This window comes from Pelodiscus sinensis, chromosome 8, assembly GCF_052426305.1.
Source record: "Pelodiscus sinensis isolate ZL-2025 chromosome 8, ASM5242630v1, whole genome shotgun sequence".
Classification (NCBI taxonomy): Eukaryota; Metazoa; Chordata; order Testudines; family Trionychidae; genus Pelodiscus; species Pelodiscus sinensis.
This window is the reverse complement of record NC_143059.1, coordinates 8,804,519-8,825,495: the sequence shown is the minus strand read 5'-3', so window position 1 is coordinate 8,825,495 and position 20,977 is coordinate 8,804,519. Positions and strand designations below refer to the sequence as shown.

At 38.9% G+C, this 20,977-nt stretch overlaps 1 protein-coding gene across 20 annotated transcripts in view; it reads left to right on the top strand.

The window, feature by feature from the left end:
- Window positions 1-20,977, top strand: part of KCNMA1 (potassium calcium-activated channel subfamily M alpha 1) — a 755,813-nt gene that overhangs the window by 651,674 nt on the left and 83,162 nt on the right. For 12 of the 20 annotated variants that reach the window (XM_075934723.2, XM_014569149.4, XM_014569142.4 and 9 more), the window contains one exon: window positions 10,965-11,058. In XM_075934723.2, the coding sequence (XP_075790838.1) occupies window positions 10,965-11,058 (94 nt within the window). Of the gene's footprint in view, window positions 1-6,282; window positions 6,577-10,964; window positions 11,059-20,977 lie in introns of all 20 variants that reach the window. The other 8 variants (XM_075934712.2, XM_075934716.2, XM_075934715.2 and 5 more) reach the window with 1 other exon arrangement.

Genomic DNA, 20,977 nt, shown 5'->3' with positions numbered 1-20,977 from the left:
TTACCAGTCTTCTCAAAAGAGGTGGACCTGGAACAAATTGCCTGTAGTGCTGAGGGAGTTCTGTTCTGAACACTGGAACTTAGGAGCTTTTATTCCAAGACTTTTGAAATAGGGATGGGAAAAGAACAATTAGTCAAGAGCCATTTTTGTACCTCACTGATATTTCCAATAACCATGATACGTGGGAAAGTCAAGTGGACAGTTAAATCAGAAGAGGAAAATTTCCTCTTTTTTTTTTAACTTTTCATTTGACAGTTTGCCAATAACAGTTAAATGGCTTGAATAAATAGTTACAGAATGAATAGTAAATTGAGAAGTCAATGTGGAATGGGGCATCTGAAAAACTGAGATAATTTATAGTCAGGCTTATTTATACTTGTATGGATATTTGGTTCAGATTTTAGTCCTTTCCCATTCATATCCGATTTGATTATGGATTTCATAGATATTAGTTCTAACTTTTCACTGTGTGCCAGTGTTGGGGAAAAGGGGGATGGTTTCCGCACACAGCAGCGCCATGATGTATATCACTGTGTCGGAACACAGCATTTTCCATACCAGACCTATCTAGTCTAGTGTCCTTCCTCTGGTGTTGTCCTACACCTGAAGTCTATATAGGTGCCTAAGCTATGCTGTGCAATAGGTAAAGCTTTCTTTCTGCCCTGTTTCATCAGTTCGCTCCCCGAAGCATGAACTATGAACAGCTTAATGCTCCAGATCCAAAGCCCACTGAGGTCAATAAAAATAGTGTGTGTGTGTGTGTGTGTGTGTGTGTGTGTGTGTGTGTGTGTGTGTGTGTGTGTGTGAGAGAGAGAGAGAGAGACATTCACAGGCTCTAAAATGAACAGCCTTAACCTAGTTCCTCACTTTGCTTTCCAGTTTAATCCAAGGGCAGCGTGTTATCAATGCTTTCCCACAGATACTTGTTCTTATCACTCTATTGCCAAAACATCAGCTAAGCAAAGAAAAATCAAAGCTCTACAGTATCCTTAGGGGGTTACCGTACCCCTAAAGAAATATATTAAAGGCAACATGCAGTGTAAAATCTTAGTCTTTTGATTAAAAAATAAAAGGCCAGACTAAGGTTAAATCAAGTGTCTTTGCAGCATATCTTTCATTGCGCCAAAGTATGTACCTGCCTTACCCTAAAAGCCCATATATTTTAACTTTCGCTTGGTTTAATAGAAGATCAGAGCCACTATCTATAATACATAACATGATTTCACCTACCAGCATTTCACACGTGAGTTAACTGCTTATATAGAGCATTCAAGTTAAAAAAAAAAACTCTCTTGAACAATCACTTTTGTGCTGTGAGAATTAGAAGAGGGAAAACCACTGTTGTGTTAATACAACATTTAAACAGCAGATGCCTGCTTTTTAAAAAAAAAGAGAGTTGGAGTGATTCATTTGAAGGTCAATCAATTTTATATGTTTCTAGTCACAAGATAAAAGGCCCCTCCTCCGCCACAAGAGCAATAACTGGCTCCTTGGGTCTTGTTGTTTCATGGAGAGTACCGTATGCAAAGGCTCAAAGTGCATTCTGTATTGCCAGCCATTTGTAAAACACACAGAAACCGTACACACCTGACATTCTTGGATCTTTGTTTCCTTATCTTCTAGCACATAGCACAAACTGATTGTCAGTGAGACTCACTTGCTTTTATATCGGCAGCACTGTATATCAATATAGGTGATATCGGTTTCCTTTTACACACAAAGAAATGAAATGTTTCTCTTGGAATTTGGAAGGCACACAGGCAACAAGACTGCTCTCCTTTCCTTTCGCTCCAAATTACCATTTCAGACACCAAACAAATACTGCTTTGCCGTTTTCTAAAATTAATATTCTTGTATCTAGTCAGGCACCATTGCCTTTTAGTCTCTAGTCAATGATTTCACTGCATATGCGACTGAAGGAAAAACAAGCAATAATTATAAATTCATAAAATAAATAATTCATTGATATAAAATGATTTTTAAGGGGGCTTAATAAGATTTGTTTTCCTGACAAATAACACAAGTGTTAGGATGAAACCATGTTTCAGTGCATGTGAAATTCCAACCCAAACTGATTGGGTATATTTTCTTCTTTTTTTTTTTTAACTACTTTTGATAAGAAATACATTACAAACTCATCAGTTTAGCTTCCTGTTAACAAAGAGACAGCAGCCGTCTGGATTATTCTAGATCCGCAGCGAAACTGCCACACTACGTACGCTCAAACTAAAGCTGTGCAAGTTTGACAAGGGGCAGATGAATCCAGGAGTTATTGTGCAGGGGTTTAAGTCTATGCGGCAGCTGACGGTTGAAATAATCATCTATACATTGCTCTGAGCTAGCTGGGGAAAGGTTGAAGCTGTATATTTTCAACATATCTAGTCTAATGGTTAATCTGTTGTCTTGTACAGGGGGTGCTGGGTGGAATCACAGCAACAGCTGACAGTTTGGAGCAATTGCAGTGGGTATATTTGGTTGCCTGATGCACAGTGGTAGGTAGGAAAGTAAACAGGCTTGCCATTGAAAGAGGGAAGTCATGTTCATTGTCACTCAGACCAAAAAGACATTGAGTACACCGAAGCTCAATCAACCCATTCATTATTTGCATTCAGTAATAGGGAGCTTCCATGTCATTGTATTCCACCACCCCTTGGAGTATGAGGGCTGAGCAAGATATAAAGAATGCCAGATTACAGCAGAACAGTGATTGCTGTGTGTGGTGATAAGTTGCTAAAGAGAAAAGGAAAGTTGAAAGAGGCAGCGTGGAGGTGATGGGGAGGGGGCAGGGAATCAACTAGTTATTCAAACCAGGAGTTAATAGACTGCTAAGATAAGCCACCTTATCCCTGCAAGCACAGAGAATTATCTGTATAGACATGTAGTATCACTCTTTATAGGGATGAAAGGGATGTGTTGTGGGTTAAATCGAAACAAAAAAACGAGGCATCTGCAAGTGACAACTGTGGCCGATGGCTGGCTGTGAGGGAAAATGATATGTTGGACTCTGATGAAGCAATGGTATCGAAAGCCTAACAGTTTGGATAGATTTTTGTTTTATTTTAGCTATTGTTTTGATTTGTCGTCATCTTCATCTTTTAAACACATCTTTATGTCCCCTTCCAGGCAAATCACACTGGAGCCAGCTCCAGCCATTTCTTTGAAAGAGCAGTACTGGTATTCTGCCTTGTTACATTTAAATTAAAGCTAAGAACAAAACAGAGAGTGCCATGGGCATTGAATTAAGCACATGGGTTGTTTTAAAAAGATGTGCAGGAGTCGCTGGTTATTGTTCAAATTAATGTAATTATAACAAGTTTAACGTATAGCAATGGAAAAAAGACAATCGGCAAATCTGATTTGATAATGTCGTCTTCAGAGTGCAGCTTGGCTAAGACCTTTTGTGGGGCTGCACGTTACTCTCTTGAAAATAAACCTCTGCATAAATCGTCTCTGAGACCCTCATTTTTGATAGGCATTATTAACACATAAAATAGTCCTAATAGGATTGTTGGCCCAGAGGCATACAGTGGTTGCCATTAAATAAATATTTGCCTATTTACTGTAGGCAAATATCTATCTTCCAGGCAGCCCTCTCTCTTGCACACATTGAATACCTCATTTGACCCGACTCCAGAGCTTATGAGGGGCCACGAAATCTACTAGCCTGGACCCCTTTGGCTCTGGTGTGCAAGGGAAATATGAGGAGTGTCCTCAATTGGGGGCCACATCAAGCATCAAGTGAGATTGTGGTGTTTTCTCTTTTTTCCTCACTTTTGTGTGGCCCCTGACTGATTTTTCTGAGAGTCAGCGGCCCTGACCCCAAAAAGGTTACCCACCCCTGTTGTATGAGATGAAGCTGGAAGTCATAAAGTGAATTTTAGCCAAGGAAAATCTAGGCTGAATATCAGGAGATAAATCCCTAATGATAAGAACTATGAGAGCATTTATGCTATCTAGCAACATGGGATCTGAGCACCCAAAGCCAACTATGCCCTGGAATTGTCTCCCCCAAAACTGGGCTGGTCCTCACACGAGTTGATTGGAAAGGTTTAAGAAGCTTATTGGTAGATTTTTTTCCTCCCTCCTTTTTACTTCAAGTATTTTGATGCAAAAATGTAGTTTCTTATGGATCCTATTGACCATTATTGACCGTGGACAAAAAATGGAATGAGATTGCGGTCTTTTAGTAAGTGTTCAAATCAGTGCAAGGCTCCATGGACCAGCAAAGAGAAGTAGGCTCTTTGGATAGATTTTAGTATGAGAAAATCTGTCAGTAGAGAAATTCCAGAAGTGGAAGGTTTGACAAACAGCGCAATCTGTCCAATGTATGTCTGATGATTCCCTGAGAATGTATTCCGCTCAGTGTAATATGCAAATTTTTGCACATGATTTTAGTTAATTGAGGTCTTGTATTGGATCCCAACAATTTAGAATCCATTTGTAATCTTATCAATTAGTATTTGACCATATTTATTCTTAACGTGAAAAGAGGGTTGTTGTTTTTTTTGCTGCTCCTTGCTATTAAGTTCTGATCCAACGTTTATTGTTTTAAATATTTTCATCCACAGCCAAAAGAGTTGGATCTACCTGTACATGTAGAGACCCTTCTTGGACAAATGGGTACTTCAGTAAATCTACAGTGGTTGAATTGTAATAATCAGTGCATACTCAATTAATCTGACATAGGTCATGCATGATAAGCTTTTGGGGATCAAGATAGGTCTTTATCTCTTGGAATTAATTGGCAGGTATCTGAGTGTCCCGCATATATCACATTTCCTGCTAATGGTAAACTGAGCAAAGAGGTAAAAAACATAATTGACCTCTGAAACAGTCTGTTCTCTTTTAGTGCATAATTTTGTAAGCCGGGGGAATAGTGTGGCAAAATAAGCCCATAAATTCTTCCTTCCAGTTGTTCCCCAGCTATGGCAATGTAATAATGCATCACAGAATTTTACCAGCTCAAGGGTATGCTTACCTACTTTTCTATGCATGTCTACACTAGAAAGAAGATCAACTTTGCAGAGGTCAATCTTCCCTAGCGTTTGATTTAGCAGGTGTAATGTAGACCTGTAAATTGAACGCTGAGGGCAATAACTGGCATCCAGCACACCTTGTTCTGCGAGGAGTAAGGGAAGAAGATGGTTGTGTGTGCTCCTGTCAGCCTCCCGCTGTGTGAATGTCACCATGGCTTGGCTTAAGGTAAGATGACTCCAACTACCCATTTTTCATAGCTGGAGTTGTATACCTTAAACCAACCTGCCTGGTCTAGTGTAGACCAGGCTTAAGATACATGCAGTTTTTCCAAGTATATTAGAGAAGCAAGTTGAGTGAGGTTAAATCTTTTACTTGACCAACGTCTACTGGTGAGGAGACTAACTTTCGAGGTTAAAACAGAACTGTTCTTCAGAATACCCTGTGTAAGCTTGAAAGCTTTTCTCTCTTAGCAATGGAAGTTGAACCAATAAAAGATATTACCTCTCCCACCCTGTGTATCTACTTTTCTGTGATAGTCTTTTGGATTGAAACCAGCAATAGGCGATTGTAGCTGCATTATTTTACTGCAAGGTTGAAGCATGTTCTACGCTGTTCTTTGCAGAAGGTTACGTTGATTAAAGGTTTAACTTAATGGGTTGTTTATGTTAAATTAATATTTCCTCTTCTAAAGACCAGAAGATAAAGTTCACAATTCCAAACTGAAACCACATCTGGGCACTGAAATTCGTTGATCTTATTTGTATAGGTGCAGTGCTTTGAAGTTAGTGAAATTTGCTAGTGTTTAGCTCCATTGAAAATCAGGCCACTTTTAATTAAAAGTGTAAATATGGACTTCAGTCCATAACTATAGGTGCACAAGTTTGACAATGTTGACCTTTCCTCTTTTCTGATTCTTCTTCACTTTAATAGCTACAGAGGGACTACACATTCCCTGACACTTTCAGTACATTCAAGGGAATAAACATCATCTACGAGCTCATAAATCTTGAGATCTGTATCAACTTTTAGGAAATAGGTTTTGCTTCAAACACACATCCTCTAGGGGAGGATTATTGCTTATAAAAGGATTATTCCATATTATCATCTTTAAGGGTTGATTTTATATATTGGCATTTTTAGAAAATGTTAAGAAGGCTGCAGGTATAAAGCTATACTTCAGCTGTGGAAACTGATAGTTTAAACTTTAAATCTATAATTCCACATTGTAGTAGCATTGTTTAGCCTGTGGTTTGAAACCTTTTTTAATACACAAAACATTAATTTACATTTTTTCTTATTATTTAGAAGTAAAGAATGAAGCTAGATCAAGTTATCCAAAATGTTCATTTCAGTTCAAGAATGCAACCACTAATTCACTCGTTGGTGCCAAGCCCACTGAAGGAATCCTGGAACCTGTTCCACTTGTTAATAACCGTAAAGGGAGCCTCTTTCTCTCCAACAGTCCCTCGCTGGTGCACCTTAACTTGTTGAGTTCTGTTGAGCATGGAAAATCTACCTTCTGTAGATTGCAAAGGGCACTCAGTTTGCCTGTAAAATACTGCTACCACCCTCAAAATCCTGGGTTGAACCAAGATCTCTGTAGGTAGCCCCTTAGCTGGATGTATAAGGCAGTACAGATTGGCTTGTGCATGGTTTTATACTTGGAGTGAAATGTGAAAATGACATTACTAATGCTCTAAGTGCTTACAGATGTGGATTTCTTGAGATGTGGTGATTAATAACTTAAACAAGATAGTTAACAAATGCTTCTGGGTGGTTGATGCTTTATCTTTCTTATGGTTTCTTTGCTTAAAATATTTGCATTCTAGGTAACAAGCTTCCTAGGTATTCCAATTTGTATAGTGTTTGGTAGTTTAAAGGTTGTTAGATAATCCAGTTCATTTTGGGGGTCCACAAAAGCCATAAACTGGTTGCTAGCGACCTTGCTGAGGCAATGAAAGAGACTGATACTATTTTTTTAATGCAACGAAATAAGAAAATAAAAGTTATGAACTTGTCCACTGTTTCTGGAAGACATTTCCTTTATTTGGCTTAAAAAAGAAATGAGGATAAAAGTCAAGTAATATGTTGTTACAGATGTTCAGCTCTGCATTACGGCTGTTAAAATTACCAGCACATCTTAAATCAATTCATGGAACATTGTCTGGAGGTTATGTCATTGAAATAATGAATCCTTTTTTACTCAAGAATAAGCAAACATGTTAAAACATCAGTGTAACTTCAAATTAAACTCCAGCATAAACCAGAGTATCTGAAGCCTCATTAGACTTGCCTGACATTTTTCTAGCACTGAGTCTTCCTGAACTGTAAAACTGTTAGATTCTGTGCCTATTAGACAAGCGAGCACTGGATTGTTACAACAGTATATTAAGTGTTATACTTAGGGATGTGCAAAAACAAGCTCTTGAATTTTATGAGAACTCAGAGGCTGAATTGAGTTCACATTCTATAAAATTCTATGTCGAATTCCTGAACTTGTCTGTACTTTCATGAAAGCTGGTAATGAAGGTCTGCATAATATAGCATGACTGCACTCTAATACAATTCCCACAGCATTAAATAAATTGAAAATATTAAAAAATAGGGGCACATTCTCATTAACAGAAGCAGTAAGTTAAATGAACAACTTTAGTGTTGAGTTGCCATATATCACAGCCTGTTATTCAAATACAGATGTCTTTCATGAAAGTGAATACATTTAAGATTCACTTTAATTTAATTTTTATTTCTCTCATGCAGAAATAGATTCCATGAAATGAAAATATTTTATAGCTGAACTAAAAGTTTTGCTAGTTCTACCTTTCTTGAAATACATAGGAAATTAATAGACTATATAAAAGATAATAATTAAATATGGTTTATAGCCTACTTATGACTAAGAACCCACCTGTGAGTTACGCAGTTCTTTGGGGAACCAGTCCATAGGTAGTGGTTTTCATTACACGCCATTTGTATATTTCAGCTTCATATAATTCTCCCACACCCCTCAACCCACACACATTTAGGAAGTAAAATTACATTTCCAAACTACAGCTGCACTATAAACTCTTTGTACACAAATTTCTTTTAAAAACAAAATCCAGATTAAAATGTGACATGTTTCAATTAGATGATCTTTCATTGCTTCAATGAAAATAAATGACTCCCTTATTTGAGCAAGGCACAGCTTTAGTACAGAAATCAGGTGTCTCAGATGGCTTTGCTAAAAGGTATTAACTTGTGAGAATGTTACCCTAGAACATTGCAGGTAAACTTAATAATACGGCATAAAGACGATGGATACTTAATGAAGAAAAGAGCTTGTTTATTATAAGTACAACACTAAAAGAAACTGTGCATTTGGTCAGGAAATCCAACTGTAGAGACCATCATTCTGGAAGGCAATAATAATAAAATCTACTTTTACAATTGGCCAGCATGATAATACCATCTGGTGGGACTGGAAAAAACAAATGCTAGACCATGTAAAATAAAAGATTCTCATTGGACTTAACTTTAATGTTTGAAACAGCAAGCATAACTCATTGAAATCAACTGGAGTCTTGGAAAAATAGTTTTATAGCATTTTGCACTGTTAGAAATATTTCTGTATACAATATCCTTACAGCTGGTCTATATCAAATTAAGACTTTACAAATGCTACTACTGGGTACAGATTTTTTTATACTAGTGACAAAGGTATAAAGATGTACTCTACTTATAGTATATTACTGAATTTCTAATAAAAAATTTTCTAGCCCCATGGGAGCTGATGAATTTAGATGAATTTTGAGCTTGTATTTACTGGCAGAGAGAAATATATTATTTGTAGGCGATTTCTGCAAGCAACATTGTGCGTGGTTATTTCCTTTAATCACTTAAGTGATGAGTCCATATGATTTGGACTAACTGTTTATATCCAATAAAGAACAGGAGACTCCAGTATATGTATTAAAAGCAAATTATTGCCTGTGTAGCATAGCATGTGAATAACTGTTTTTGACAGACAAGTTTAAAACAAGCCTTCACCATTTTCCAGAAAATGACTTGCCAGAGAGTGTTATGGAACATAATAAACCATGGTTCTTTATATAAGTAAAGCTGGGCAGACACTGCTAAAAAAAATCTGAGAGTTTACAAACAACAGGATACTGAAGTGATTAAGTTTTATTGCAACCAACTCTGCCAGAGACGGGTAAATGTGCACATTTCAGCATTCATGAAGGAAATGTTTACACTCTCAGCCAATCAAAGAGCAGTAATTTTCACTATGTGATTTATCTCATGAATCACAACTAGGTAGCAGAGTTAGAAATGTGAATGTCAAATATCAGATCACAAATTTCATGATTATTGTGCTGTGGATTTGTAAAACAAAAAATGAAATGGTCAAATGTTGAGGAAATTTCATATTCTTTATGGATGTTCTCTAAACAGAAAAAAAAAGTCTGACTTGGTCTAATAAATTATTTGTTGTCACTTGTTCATCACTCAGTTTTAACGACAACTACTATAACTTCAGTGTTTTGCGGCTTTAAAAAAATCCCAGGATTTGTTAGACAATGCTAGGTCATTTAAGAAGACAGCAATGTTGCCTTTTCAGGGCCCAGTCCTGTAATCTTGATGAAGGCAAAATGAAGTTCCATAACATACTCCGGAAGACAGACATGACAAGCTAGAATGCGGGCTGTAAGAAAATAGTGTCAGAAGAGGATTGTTGCAGAAGGATATTGTTTAATTCATTTTCAGATAAATCTAGAACAGGTGACATGTCTAGGTCTGCTTTTTTCTTTTTCAGTATAGTTCATTGCAAATAGATTTTCTTTCCAGCTGCTGCTTGTGCACTGCTCATGTGTATTAAGCTCCTTTAATGTAGCTGCTACGACTAATCTCTTTCCTTTTATCTTTAAGGTAACAGCTACTTAGTCCTCAGTTACATTGTCTTCTAGTCTGTTTTTCAATTAACTATGGGATGGAAAAGAGACTATTTTTTCCTTCTTGATATTACAGCGTTAGTCTGAATTTGAGAAACCACCATTCACAGATGATTCCCTTTGATAGCAAGCATAATACTTATGTGTGCTAATTATCCTATGCAGTAGCTATCCCTTAAACAGAAATGATAAAGGTTAATATTAACATATAACTTGTTAGAAAAATGTGCTTGTTTAAAGCAAATAGCATTATGTGATAGGTAATCCACTGCTGTACACTTTATAGTAATCGTAAGTGATTTTGCATTTGGAAAATGATCTTTCATTTAAAATGCACTCCATCTTCATTAAAAGATCCTTTGCTACAAGGATCCTCTGTTATACAGGTGCTATCCCTCACTACCATTCCACCATATTCTGCTCATTCCTGTTATAACAGCTCCCCTTTGTGACAAAGGTGGAGTGATGAGGTCTGAGTTGTGCTGGAGATCTGTGCACAGTTGCGGGCAACGTTCACAATCCCGACTAACCACAACATTAAACATCAAGGCATTGATGAATATTTTACATCTCTTCATGAAGACTCTGTTGTCTGGCATGTGAGAATCAAGAACCAGTTGGTCTCTGGTTCATTAGCAAAAGCAGGCTGGCAGCTATGATGTTGGTATTTCAAATAGTACTTTATTTTTCTGTCTGTATAGCTAAGCACTAATTCTACTTTTCAGTAGCACAGATTAATTGAAAATAACTCAGAGAATAACATAAAGGCCGTCCCCCGACATACACACCCTTTTTTTTGTTTTTGTTTTTGGTTTAGAAGTATGAAACCAATTTGAACGTCTGTGTTCAAAACCCTGGTTTTCTTCCCTCCTCCTCCAACCTGATCTTTTTGACTAACACATTTGATATTTTTTATACTGTTGGGCCTAAAAAGTTAGTAATGAAGTATCAGTGTGTGAATGGACGTTGAGTGTGTGTTCTTTGCTATGTCACTTGTATTTCGTATATGCATTCAGAGTGGTCCTTAATCTCATGAGGTGCCTCTATTTCCAGTTGAAGATGAACAACCGTCAACACTGTCACCCAAAAAAAAGCAGCGAAATGGAGGCATGCGAAATTCACCCAACTCCTCACCCAAACTGATGAGGTAAGACTGTAAGAAACTCATATCTTTATCTTCTTTACTTCCTCTACACCTCCCCCTTCCTCAAAAAGGGGAGGAGGGGGTTGAAGAAAAAGATTGTTAGATGGTTTCTGAAAGGCTGAAGTATTTATTCTGTCAGCTTGTCAGCAGTTAATGATAGAGCTGAAAAAAATTCTGTCATGAAAAACAGTTTGAAAAGCTGTTTGAAAAATACATAGGCTTTAAAGTCTTAGCTGTCACCCTGTCCTGTCCATGTGTAGTTCTTAAACAGCAGTGGCATTAATGATAGCACTAACCAATCAGAGGAACTCATGTGGTTAGCTTGCCTCAGGCAATTCTCTTTTTGTTGGAATCCCTCGGAGTACTGTTTTCTGTACTTAAGGCCATATGTGAGATGTATCATCACAATCAAAAATGAACCTGAATATTACCTTCCTTTTATCCTGTCGATTGAAATCAAATTTCTGTTAATTGATTTTGACCAATTTAAAAAAAAGTCTAATAATCTATGTACTTGCCGAAGCAAAGTTCAAAACTAATGCAGTTTTACTCAGGCTAAAAGCAATATTAATTATGAAATACAGAGGGTTTTTTTTTTAAGAATAGTACATACTTTGAAAGTGGATGATAAAAACATCTTGTGATTGCTAATGAAATTTCCTTGCTGTTGTTGGATATATAGTATTTTATAATAAGGAAACTCTCCTATATTAAAGTAATTCCTTTCCATAGGGCAATTTTCCTTTAAGATCAGGTTCCCTGCAATTGGAATTGCAGTTGGGTTACTGTACTACATTGACGTGATATAGCACTTTCATTCTACTTTTCTCTCTGCCTTCCTCTTCTCCCGTCATAGTCCATGGGTGTAAGATCAGGCTCAATGGAGTTGTCTTACATCCAAGTTCTCTACAGGCAACTTGTTCTACTCTGTTTATGTCTACACATAAGGAAGGGGCCAGGATGGAACTCCAGTTTAAATTTATCTCCAGATCTCAGTATCATACCTCAGACTCCTCTCTAGTGTATGTGTCTGTATACACTTAAAGAGACAGGCACACATGCATGCTTTTTCTGTATATTTGTAACATACATGTATTGCTTTGCACCGTTCACTGCTTCATGGTAGCAGCCATGTTCTCCTAACAGTTACAGAGTCAGATGATTTTCCCTCTCCCCCGGTAACTCAGTCAGTACAGTGGGAATTTCCTCAGCCAATTCAGGAAGCATCCTCTTCTGTTTATCATTCCTACAGTTTAGGGCATATGCAAGGACATAACTTTTTACGTCTTCTTCATCTGTATTTTAACTGTAGGACCAAAAGTGAGATTGATTCACTGAAGAAAATGCACCCGGCTGTGTCTTTTTTTTCCCCCATTGACCATCTATTTCTGTTAAATGTATCGTTAAAAGTTCTCTGCCTTCCTGGGAACACAGCCTTGCCTCTGTGACACTGATTTACATGCTTGTTTACAGTTTCCGAAGAAGAATAAAAAGAGCATTCTGCCAAGCTTCTCGTTTTTATGACGCCCATTGTCATGCTAGCTTTGTTTTCAATTTACTCACCTTTGAGTAATCTTCTTATCTGGCACTAATAGTTGTACCTGTTTAAAGCTTGAAAAATGTGGGAACTTCCCTCTTTAACCCTTAAATTTAGGGCAGTAAAACATTTTTAAAAGACAGAGAGAACTGAAACATTTGTAGCTGAGTGCACTGTCCCTGTTTGCTATGTAAAGTATGCCTCATTTCTTTGATCTTGAGTAATAATAATTCTGGGGAGTTATACTGTTTTCATATGCTTCAAAGCTATGTCAAAGTTTTGCTGCTTAAGGGTACTTCTTTATTCTACTGGCTCTTGGGTACTGAGATGACAGGTCCTCTGTACTAGGTGCAGGCTTTTTCAAGTCATAGCCTTCAGCAAAACATCAAATTACCAAATACAGGGTAACATACTTCTACACAAATGCCTTTCCTGTAGATATATTATACCATATATATTAAATACTTTAGTGTTACACGGTGCATTTTATGTGCAATAGAAAGTGATGGTTTGAGGTAGCCTTAGGGGTACTTTTTTTTCCACAAGCAGAAAAAGCTAGTGTATACCGTATCAAGTATGGTTTTTACAGGACTTTCTGCCCGAAGGCCTTTGTAAATAAGTAATGATCAACAGATTGGCTGTGGGTTTTTGAAAAGCATGCCTGTGTCAGTTTGCATGATGGGGGAAAATTTTCAAAGTGGAGCCTGCTTTCATTGCCTGCCGAAGAGGGACTGAGGGAGAATCGTCAGCCCAAGCTTGGGCTGTCGGCTCAGTAGCACATCAGAATTGCTAAACACGGGTCGAGCAATGAGTGGAGAACTTGCCAAGCCTCTGAATCCAGACTTTGTTTTCTTTCTCCTCTGTCTTGCTGCTGAATTTACTTACCCCACCCTATGCCCCCTCCCTCAATCCTTACCCATATCCCATAGCCTTTCTGCCACTCCGTTCCTGATAGATATTAATTCCAATTCGTTCCTGTGTTCTCTACTTTGAGAGCTCTGAGCTACAGTTCAGTCTGCCATATCTATTTTCCTTGTAAGCTGTGCAGTGATCAAATCCTCCCCTCTGCACATTAATGTAGGCTCCTTTACCTAATGTTTAATACCTTAATGATTGAAATTGAAAGTAGATACCATCCATGGGCGGCAAACTATTTTTCCCTCGCTAGAAGGAAACATTGTCTATTTCTCAGTGATATTAATCAGGAACCTGTGTTGGGGAGGTCAACACATTTCAATTTCAAAGTGCTTCTAAGTTTTGATGAAAAGGACTTTGATAGGGCAAATAGGACACGCACTGGCAATGAGGGAGTTGCAGAGAGCTCGTGTGTCACGGCTCAGCTAAACTTGAAGCCGGTGTCACACATGGAGAGGTGAGTTGACAGGAAGAGAGCAGACGTGAGCTGCTTCCTCAGGGAAGCAGGTTCCAGCCAAAAGCGTAAGATAGTTTGCTACGAGGAAGCCATTTTGTGGATGGGATGTATAGCTCAAGAGGATGGACAAGAATGAATGAGTCACATGGAGACAGAAGGATGTGCTCTGACTGCTGAATCCCCAGTGGACCAGATTTTTTTATTCTCATTATATTTTTAATTAATTATGTGAAGAATCAACACCTTTTTCATTTGGACTTTTGGAGAGCGTATGACTCCAGTGTGCCTTTGGCTGATTGTAGCAGTGGTCCTATGGCCTGTCAGGGTCCCACAACTGTGAAGTCATGCCCTGAAGCTCACAAGGGGGTGACACTTGACTTATCTGAGAATTTAATCAGAGCTCTACAGAGTGTTACTTCCTGATTAGCCTTACAGGTAGCATAGGGGCCTCTACTGTACAGAGAGCAAACCAGTGTCACCCCCTTGTGGACTTCAGGACATGATTTCCCTGCTGTGGGCCCCTGACAATTGGATGTAACCCCTTGCAGGACCATGGCTGCAGCAAGGAAGAGGTTGCGTGTCTCCTTGTGCGCCAGGGGCAAAACGCCCATGATAGCTCTTTCCACTGGAACACAAAGGATAAGCAGCAGGGGTGTCATGAGCATGGCCAGCAGGTGCATGAACAGAGAGGTTTGGGCAGATCAACGAATTCTTACTCTAAAGTAAACCTAAGCTCAGATGTTTTTGAGATTCACCCAGCACTATACAAATCCATATTACCTAATTTGATGCAGGCCACAAAGACTGTAAAACTCTATTTTTTCCATGCAAGAAGCAAACTCAATTGCTCGCAGAGGTAAATAGTTGTGAAGTGTGCAAATTTCCTGGAGATACTAGAAATGTTTTAGGTGTATATTGGCGATTCAGGAAATTGAATGTGATGCCAGTATCATGCTAGCACTGCACCTCCAGTGAAAATCAGTGAAATGTCACTGATATAACATAAAACAGGAGGAATGCGGTGATGAATCAGGCACAGACTAGTTATAACACTTGATATATAAACTGACAAACTGAATAAACATTTAGGGTACAGCTACACTGTCTTTTTTTTTCAGAAGAGGAATGCAATTAGTGCTTGCATTTTCATACCTTCTTCCGTTTTTTTTCCCCCGGAAGAGGCTTTTGCACCATTTAGGGTCAAATGTCGGGAAAAATCCCTCTTTCGAAAGCCCCTGTAAACCTCATTTACGAGGAAGAAGGGGGGGGCTTTCAAAAGAGAGTTTTTTCTGACTTTTGGCCCCGTATAGACAGTGTAGATGGGGCCAAATGGTGGAAAAGCCTCTTCCAGGGGGAAAAAAAAGGAAGAAGGTATGCAAATGCAAACAGTGTTTGCATACCTCTTCCGAAAAAAAGACAGTGTAGCCGTACCAGTAGGCAATAAAATAGAAAACACATATTGGGCCAGATCCTGAGTTGCTGTTATTAGCATAGACCTCTTGATATCAATGGAGCTACTCCCATTTACACCAGCTGAGAATCTGGTCTTTTAAATCCACCAGAGTAATTTTGCTATAAGATAACTTAAAACAAAAACGCAACCACAAACTCTAAAAGGGAAGAGAGCAGGCTTCTTACAGACTTGTCCTAGACACAGCAAGACATCCTGTGAGGCCACATCACAAAATGAAAAGGGAGAATAAGAAAGAAAGAAACAAAACAAAACATAGCAGAGTAACGGTGACATAAGGTTGCTTTCCTTAGGGCCTTTGTTTTGTTGCAAGGGAATGTATATCTCTTAATGACCTGGGGAGCACCAAATGTTTGCATATTGCCTTTTTACAGAGATCATGAGATGATGAGCATGTCGTTGACATGTTAAATGTGACTAGGCTATCTCACCCAGTGTATGAGGTAGCTAAGCTGGTCAAAAAGTAGTCCCCTTGGATTCAAATGTAAAAATTTTGAAAAGTCCTGGACAGAAACCAACAAGCCACTTAAAAAACTGTTGACAGGGTCTAAGTTCTTTCTTAATGACTTGGTAACTACTGCTGGAATGCACTGAGTAGCAGAAAATGTCAACCCAGTTGAGTCAAGCTACCTATTAATATAAGAACAAATGGCATGTGACAGGGCCCAAGGGGCTTGAAGAGCAAATAAATAGTTTGTCCCTGTCCACTCTGAACTGAGTGGTATACTTGACATCGGCCTCTAGACAAGTAGCATACTCAGCAAAGGGTCATTATCGTAACTGTCCCTGATCACAGAAGAATCCGAGGCTTTGGGAAGCTGCATTTTCAGTTGGTTACCACAGAAAATTTCATAAGCCTGAGGATTTTGCTTGATCTAAGATCCATTAAAATACCCATCCAACAGTAAATTTGTTCAGAAACCATCATGGCCCAGCTGAGTGACATGGAAAAAAGTCAACTTTTCTGCCAGATTTGTAAAAACCCAGGGAGCCTATTTTTGTCTGATACAAATAAACAGGAATATAGCCACAGTCTATATTAACGAGAAGACATATATTAATCTAGGCATAGTGTGGGCAGTAGCTGTACAACATCTCCATCACTCCTCTCTCCTCAGCTATGTCTACACAGTAAGAGAGGGGTATGATTTCCCTTGCTTGCAAAGGCATACCTGTGCCAGTTCTCACAGAGCTAGAGCAAGTATAAAGCCACAGTTCCAGGAGGGACTATTAGCAAGGCTGAATATGCACCCAGAGTAAGGACTTTCTCAATATGGCTAAATTGTACAGCTGCTGCTGCCAGAATTAGAGCTATTTCTACTTGCGCTCACTCGGTGAGAACAAGCACCTCATGGGGTATATGTATGCATGCAGGGGACTCTCACCCCTTTCTGGTTGGCTAGACATAACATCACAGGCATGCACACTGTGTTCTGCCAGTGCTGTTCGGGGTTGACCTGCTGTACCAGTCGATATGCTTAGTTTTTTCTGTCTGTACCAATTACAGCAATAGTGCAGTTTTATGGAAAAACCTGTCCATTAATAAACTAGTGAAATGAGGTTTACTCACACAGCAAAGATCATCAGATCTGAATACCAGGTCTGCAGAGGTGAAAGCGTACTGTGTTTCCCGTAACAATGACTTATGGAATATAGTATCTTTCACCTTTAAGAATCCCAAAGCACTTTATAAACTTTGAAAGTGCTACTTTGTATGTTCAAGAATCACATGACACTGAACTAATGTGCAAGCCACCTCTGAGGGGCTATTCAGTAGTTGTTTAATGGCATAAGTCAACTCCACGCAACCATTTAGGAATTCATTATATTAAAAGAGGTAGCTAGTGCAGTAGTGCAGGTTTTAGGCTGACGATTGACATTAAAACATCCATGTTGTCTAGATCTGCTCTTGGCAGAGTTAGGTGACTTGATACTTTAGAGGATAGGGGACAGTTTATTCTAGAGTTCCGACTTCTGCTATAGTAGATGAACTTACCCTTGTGATGTTTACAATCCATGGGGATAAGAAAGTGTCAGATTTTACCCAGCATTTTGGGTACATCTAGACTACCTGGCTCCATCAAAGGAGCCATGTAAACTAGTTTACCCGGCATAGTCAATGAAGCGGGGATTTAAATAAATGAGGTTTACCAGAGCGGTCGACAAAGGCTTCCCTTGTCAACTGCGCCGCGTCTAGACTGCCACGCTGTGCCGAATCAGCTGATCGACAGGTTGGCACAGCACTGTGGCCATTTTTATTTTAATGAAGCGGGGATTATTCAAATCCCCACTTCATTGACTATGCCGGGTAAACTTGTTTACATGGCTCTGTCGACAGAGCCGTGTAGTCTAGATGTACCCTTTGTGAAATCTTGCAAAAATGTATCCAAACTTAGAGAGAGGTTTTCAGGAAGAATTTGGAGAGTCTGCCAGCAGCGAAAATAAGCAAGTTATTTTCAAATGTACAGGCTAAACCCGAATATATAAGGTTTAGACAAAAGTTGTCGGGAGGAAGAAATGTAAAATATTTAAACCAGGTGAGCAGAAGAGAATTTTTTTCTTTCACCAATGGCTTAGAGAAAATAAGTCTCTAAAAGCTGTGACGTTTCCACCTGGATGGATTATATGTTTCATACCTCAAGGTAAAGGATAATGCAGCAGCTAAGACGAGGATGAGGGAATTTTCTATAGATTGCTTTTGTTTAGGTGCTTTCCACCCTCCCACCCCCCAAAAAATTGTGTGTGTGCAGCTTGATAGAACCTACATGAGAAATGCTAAGAACTAAGGACACGCTTTCTGGCCCCAGTGTCGTCATCTTTGATTTGCTTGTATGCAAGAATAGGTGACCATCTCAGAACTCTTCTGAGTGAGAATTTGAGGAGTATACTTTGAGTTGCTGTTGACATACTCGAGACATTCCAATTAGAGAATACATTTACTCATCATGACAACTCTTTGGAAAGGCTGAATAGAGTAGAATATTGTGACATAAGGCAACAGATTCCTAAAAGAAGGTTCCTTAGTAAACTTAGCAAAGACACTACCGGCATTTTAGTGGAGGCAGAAGAACTGATTGCTAATTCTCAGAGGCACACCTCAGTCCAGTGGCAACCACAGGACAAATGGACTACCACTGACTGCATTAGCTAAGTTCTTGACATAGTAGTTTCAGGAGGATAGTGTGAGAAGAGTGGGACTAGACTCCATTAGCCATGAGTTTGAATATCATGAGAAAAAGTGATACAGTGACAGAAAGAAAAACCTGTGTTTTCATTGGATCTTTTTTCCCTTATAAAGTTTCTTTCATGTGTGCACTAAAGCTGTAGAAATTTAATTGCTGATTAACTTGTGAAAGTAAATGTCTGCTAAAGTGTGTCATTAGCGTATTGCACATAGACAACCAATTCTCATTACAACCTCACGCCATCCACCCAGGCTGCTGAGGGTCATAGGGAATGGCTAATGGTAGTCGACAAATGTTGGGTGTATTAGTCACAAAACATTTGCTGAATTCCACAAGAGCAGCGTGACAACCTTCACAGCTAGTCCCAGCGAGCTGCAGTAGTCAGTGGAGTTTGCCTGTGACAAGCCGTCACTCTGTCTTGGTAGAGCTTTATAGCACCAGTCAAAGCAGTCAGGGAAGATTGAAGTGACAGAGGCCTACTGAGTAAATAGTGAAACATGCAGCGCATCATGAAATATTCAACCCGGGTGTAAAAGCTCTAAATGCTTTTTCAATTATTAGCACCTGCACTGGCTGCATACATCTCGCACTAACAGCATGTTAATTGCCATAATTTGTTAGGGTGGTTGTAAAAGATATTTGAAAGGCTTGAGACGTTTTGCAATGCATCTTTGCATGGCACCTTTTCCTTCCGTTTCCCTTAAAAAGAAAAAGAGCATCCATGTATGGAAACTGAAAACCACTGCAAAGGGCACAAGATGGTTTCCAAACCTTTCAGTCTCTAGGGGGACTGCCATTCATTTCTTCATACCAAACTACAGGCCATTAGTTACCAAGGAAAAAGTGTATTTCCAGACATAAGCATGCCCAGTGAGACTAAAGCCATGTCTCTACTTACCAGTGGATTGACGCTCCTATCAATCTTCTGGCATTTGATTTAGCCAGTCTAGTAAGGATCCACTAAATCAAATGCTGATGGGGCCCCACTGATACTTCTACTCCTTGTGAGGAGTAAAAGACGTTGATGGGAGCGTTTCTCCTATTGACCTCCCACTGTGGGGATGGCGCCAAAGTTTGAATCAAGGTATGTTGACTACAACTACACAATTAACATAGCTGTAGTTGCATATCTTAATTCAAACTTCTCCTTTAATGTAGACCTGGCATAGAGGTCTACTGGAAGTTTGTATATCTGTTCAGTATGAGTAGGATTGTTTTCTAAGAGAGTATAAAAAGGACCTTAATCCATAGGTAAAGACTGACATATCTCAGCTTTACTTTCAAGCACTGTGATGGCCACTATAGGTCGTATATTGCCCGAGTTCCCTGTGCTCTGGATCTGTGGGAGATCCAGAGCAGATCCATGCAAATATACGGCCCTGATACATAGAAGCATATGACAGATAGTAAGAGGATTGACAGAAAGGTGACAAAATCCATGGAAAGACTAATATTAATGACACACACAATTTAAAAAGAAAAAGGCTAAAAACTCTTATTTTTATTCCATTTCCACATTTGTCAGAAGTTTCCAAGCTGAAAACGCCAACTGAATGTGTTTGGAGTGGTTGTAAATGTCTACAATGAAAGCAGTACTCTTTAAAATATAATTCTGGCTTCCTCGCAACAGTTCTGCTGGAAAAGGGATTCATGGTTTTGCTTTAGGCTGTTGTCTTCAAGGCAGGCTTTTTGGGTTTGCCGCTGTAGCATGGCATTTAGTGTCGTTCCCAGGTTTAATTGATGGTAAGTGGCATTATATGCTTCACGAAACCCTGAAAAGATTGTCTTTTATTTTTCATTTTAAGTCATGCACACATAATTTTTTCCATAAGAACTAAAGAAGCTATTTATAACCTGGAGTATATCGATGTGAGGAAACTGAACTTGGTTGCTTTTCTAACATGCCTGTACTCTCATTTCAAGACATTAGTCGGTCCTGCAATGATCAAAAGATGCTTGAAGGTCCAAATCCTTTGGATATCAAGATTAAAATAGACCCTTTTGAACTGACAGATGCTTTCCCCCCATTTTATGAGAATTTTTTAGTGCCTTTTTCAAGGAACGCTGGAGTCAACAAGTAGGGTTAGTGTGGGGAATCTTGCATTAGTGCCGTGTAAGTCTGTGGAATCAGCAGCTTTCAAAGTCATGTTTTGAAGGTTACAGGATGGAAGTCTCAAAAAACACTCAGTTTGACTTAGGGTGCATCTACACAGAGAATAAATTCGAAATAACAGACGGCTTATTCCGACTTCTGTAAACCTCATTCCATGAGGAATAATGCCTATTCCAAAATTGGTATTTTGAAATAACAGCAGTGGCATGTCCACACTACTGCTATTTCTAAATGGCTCCTCCCC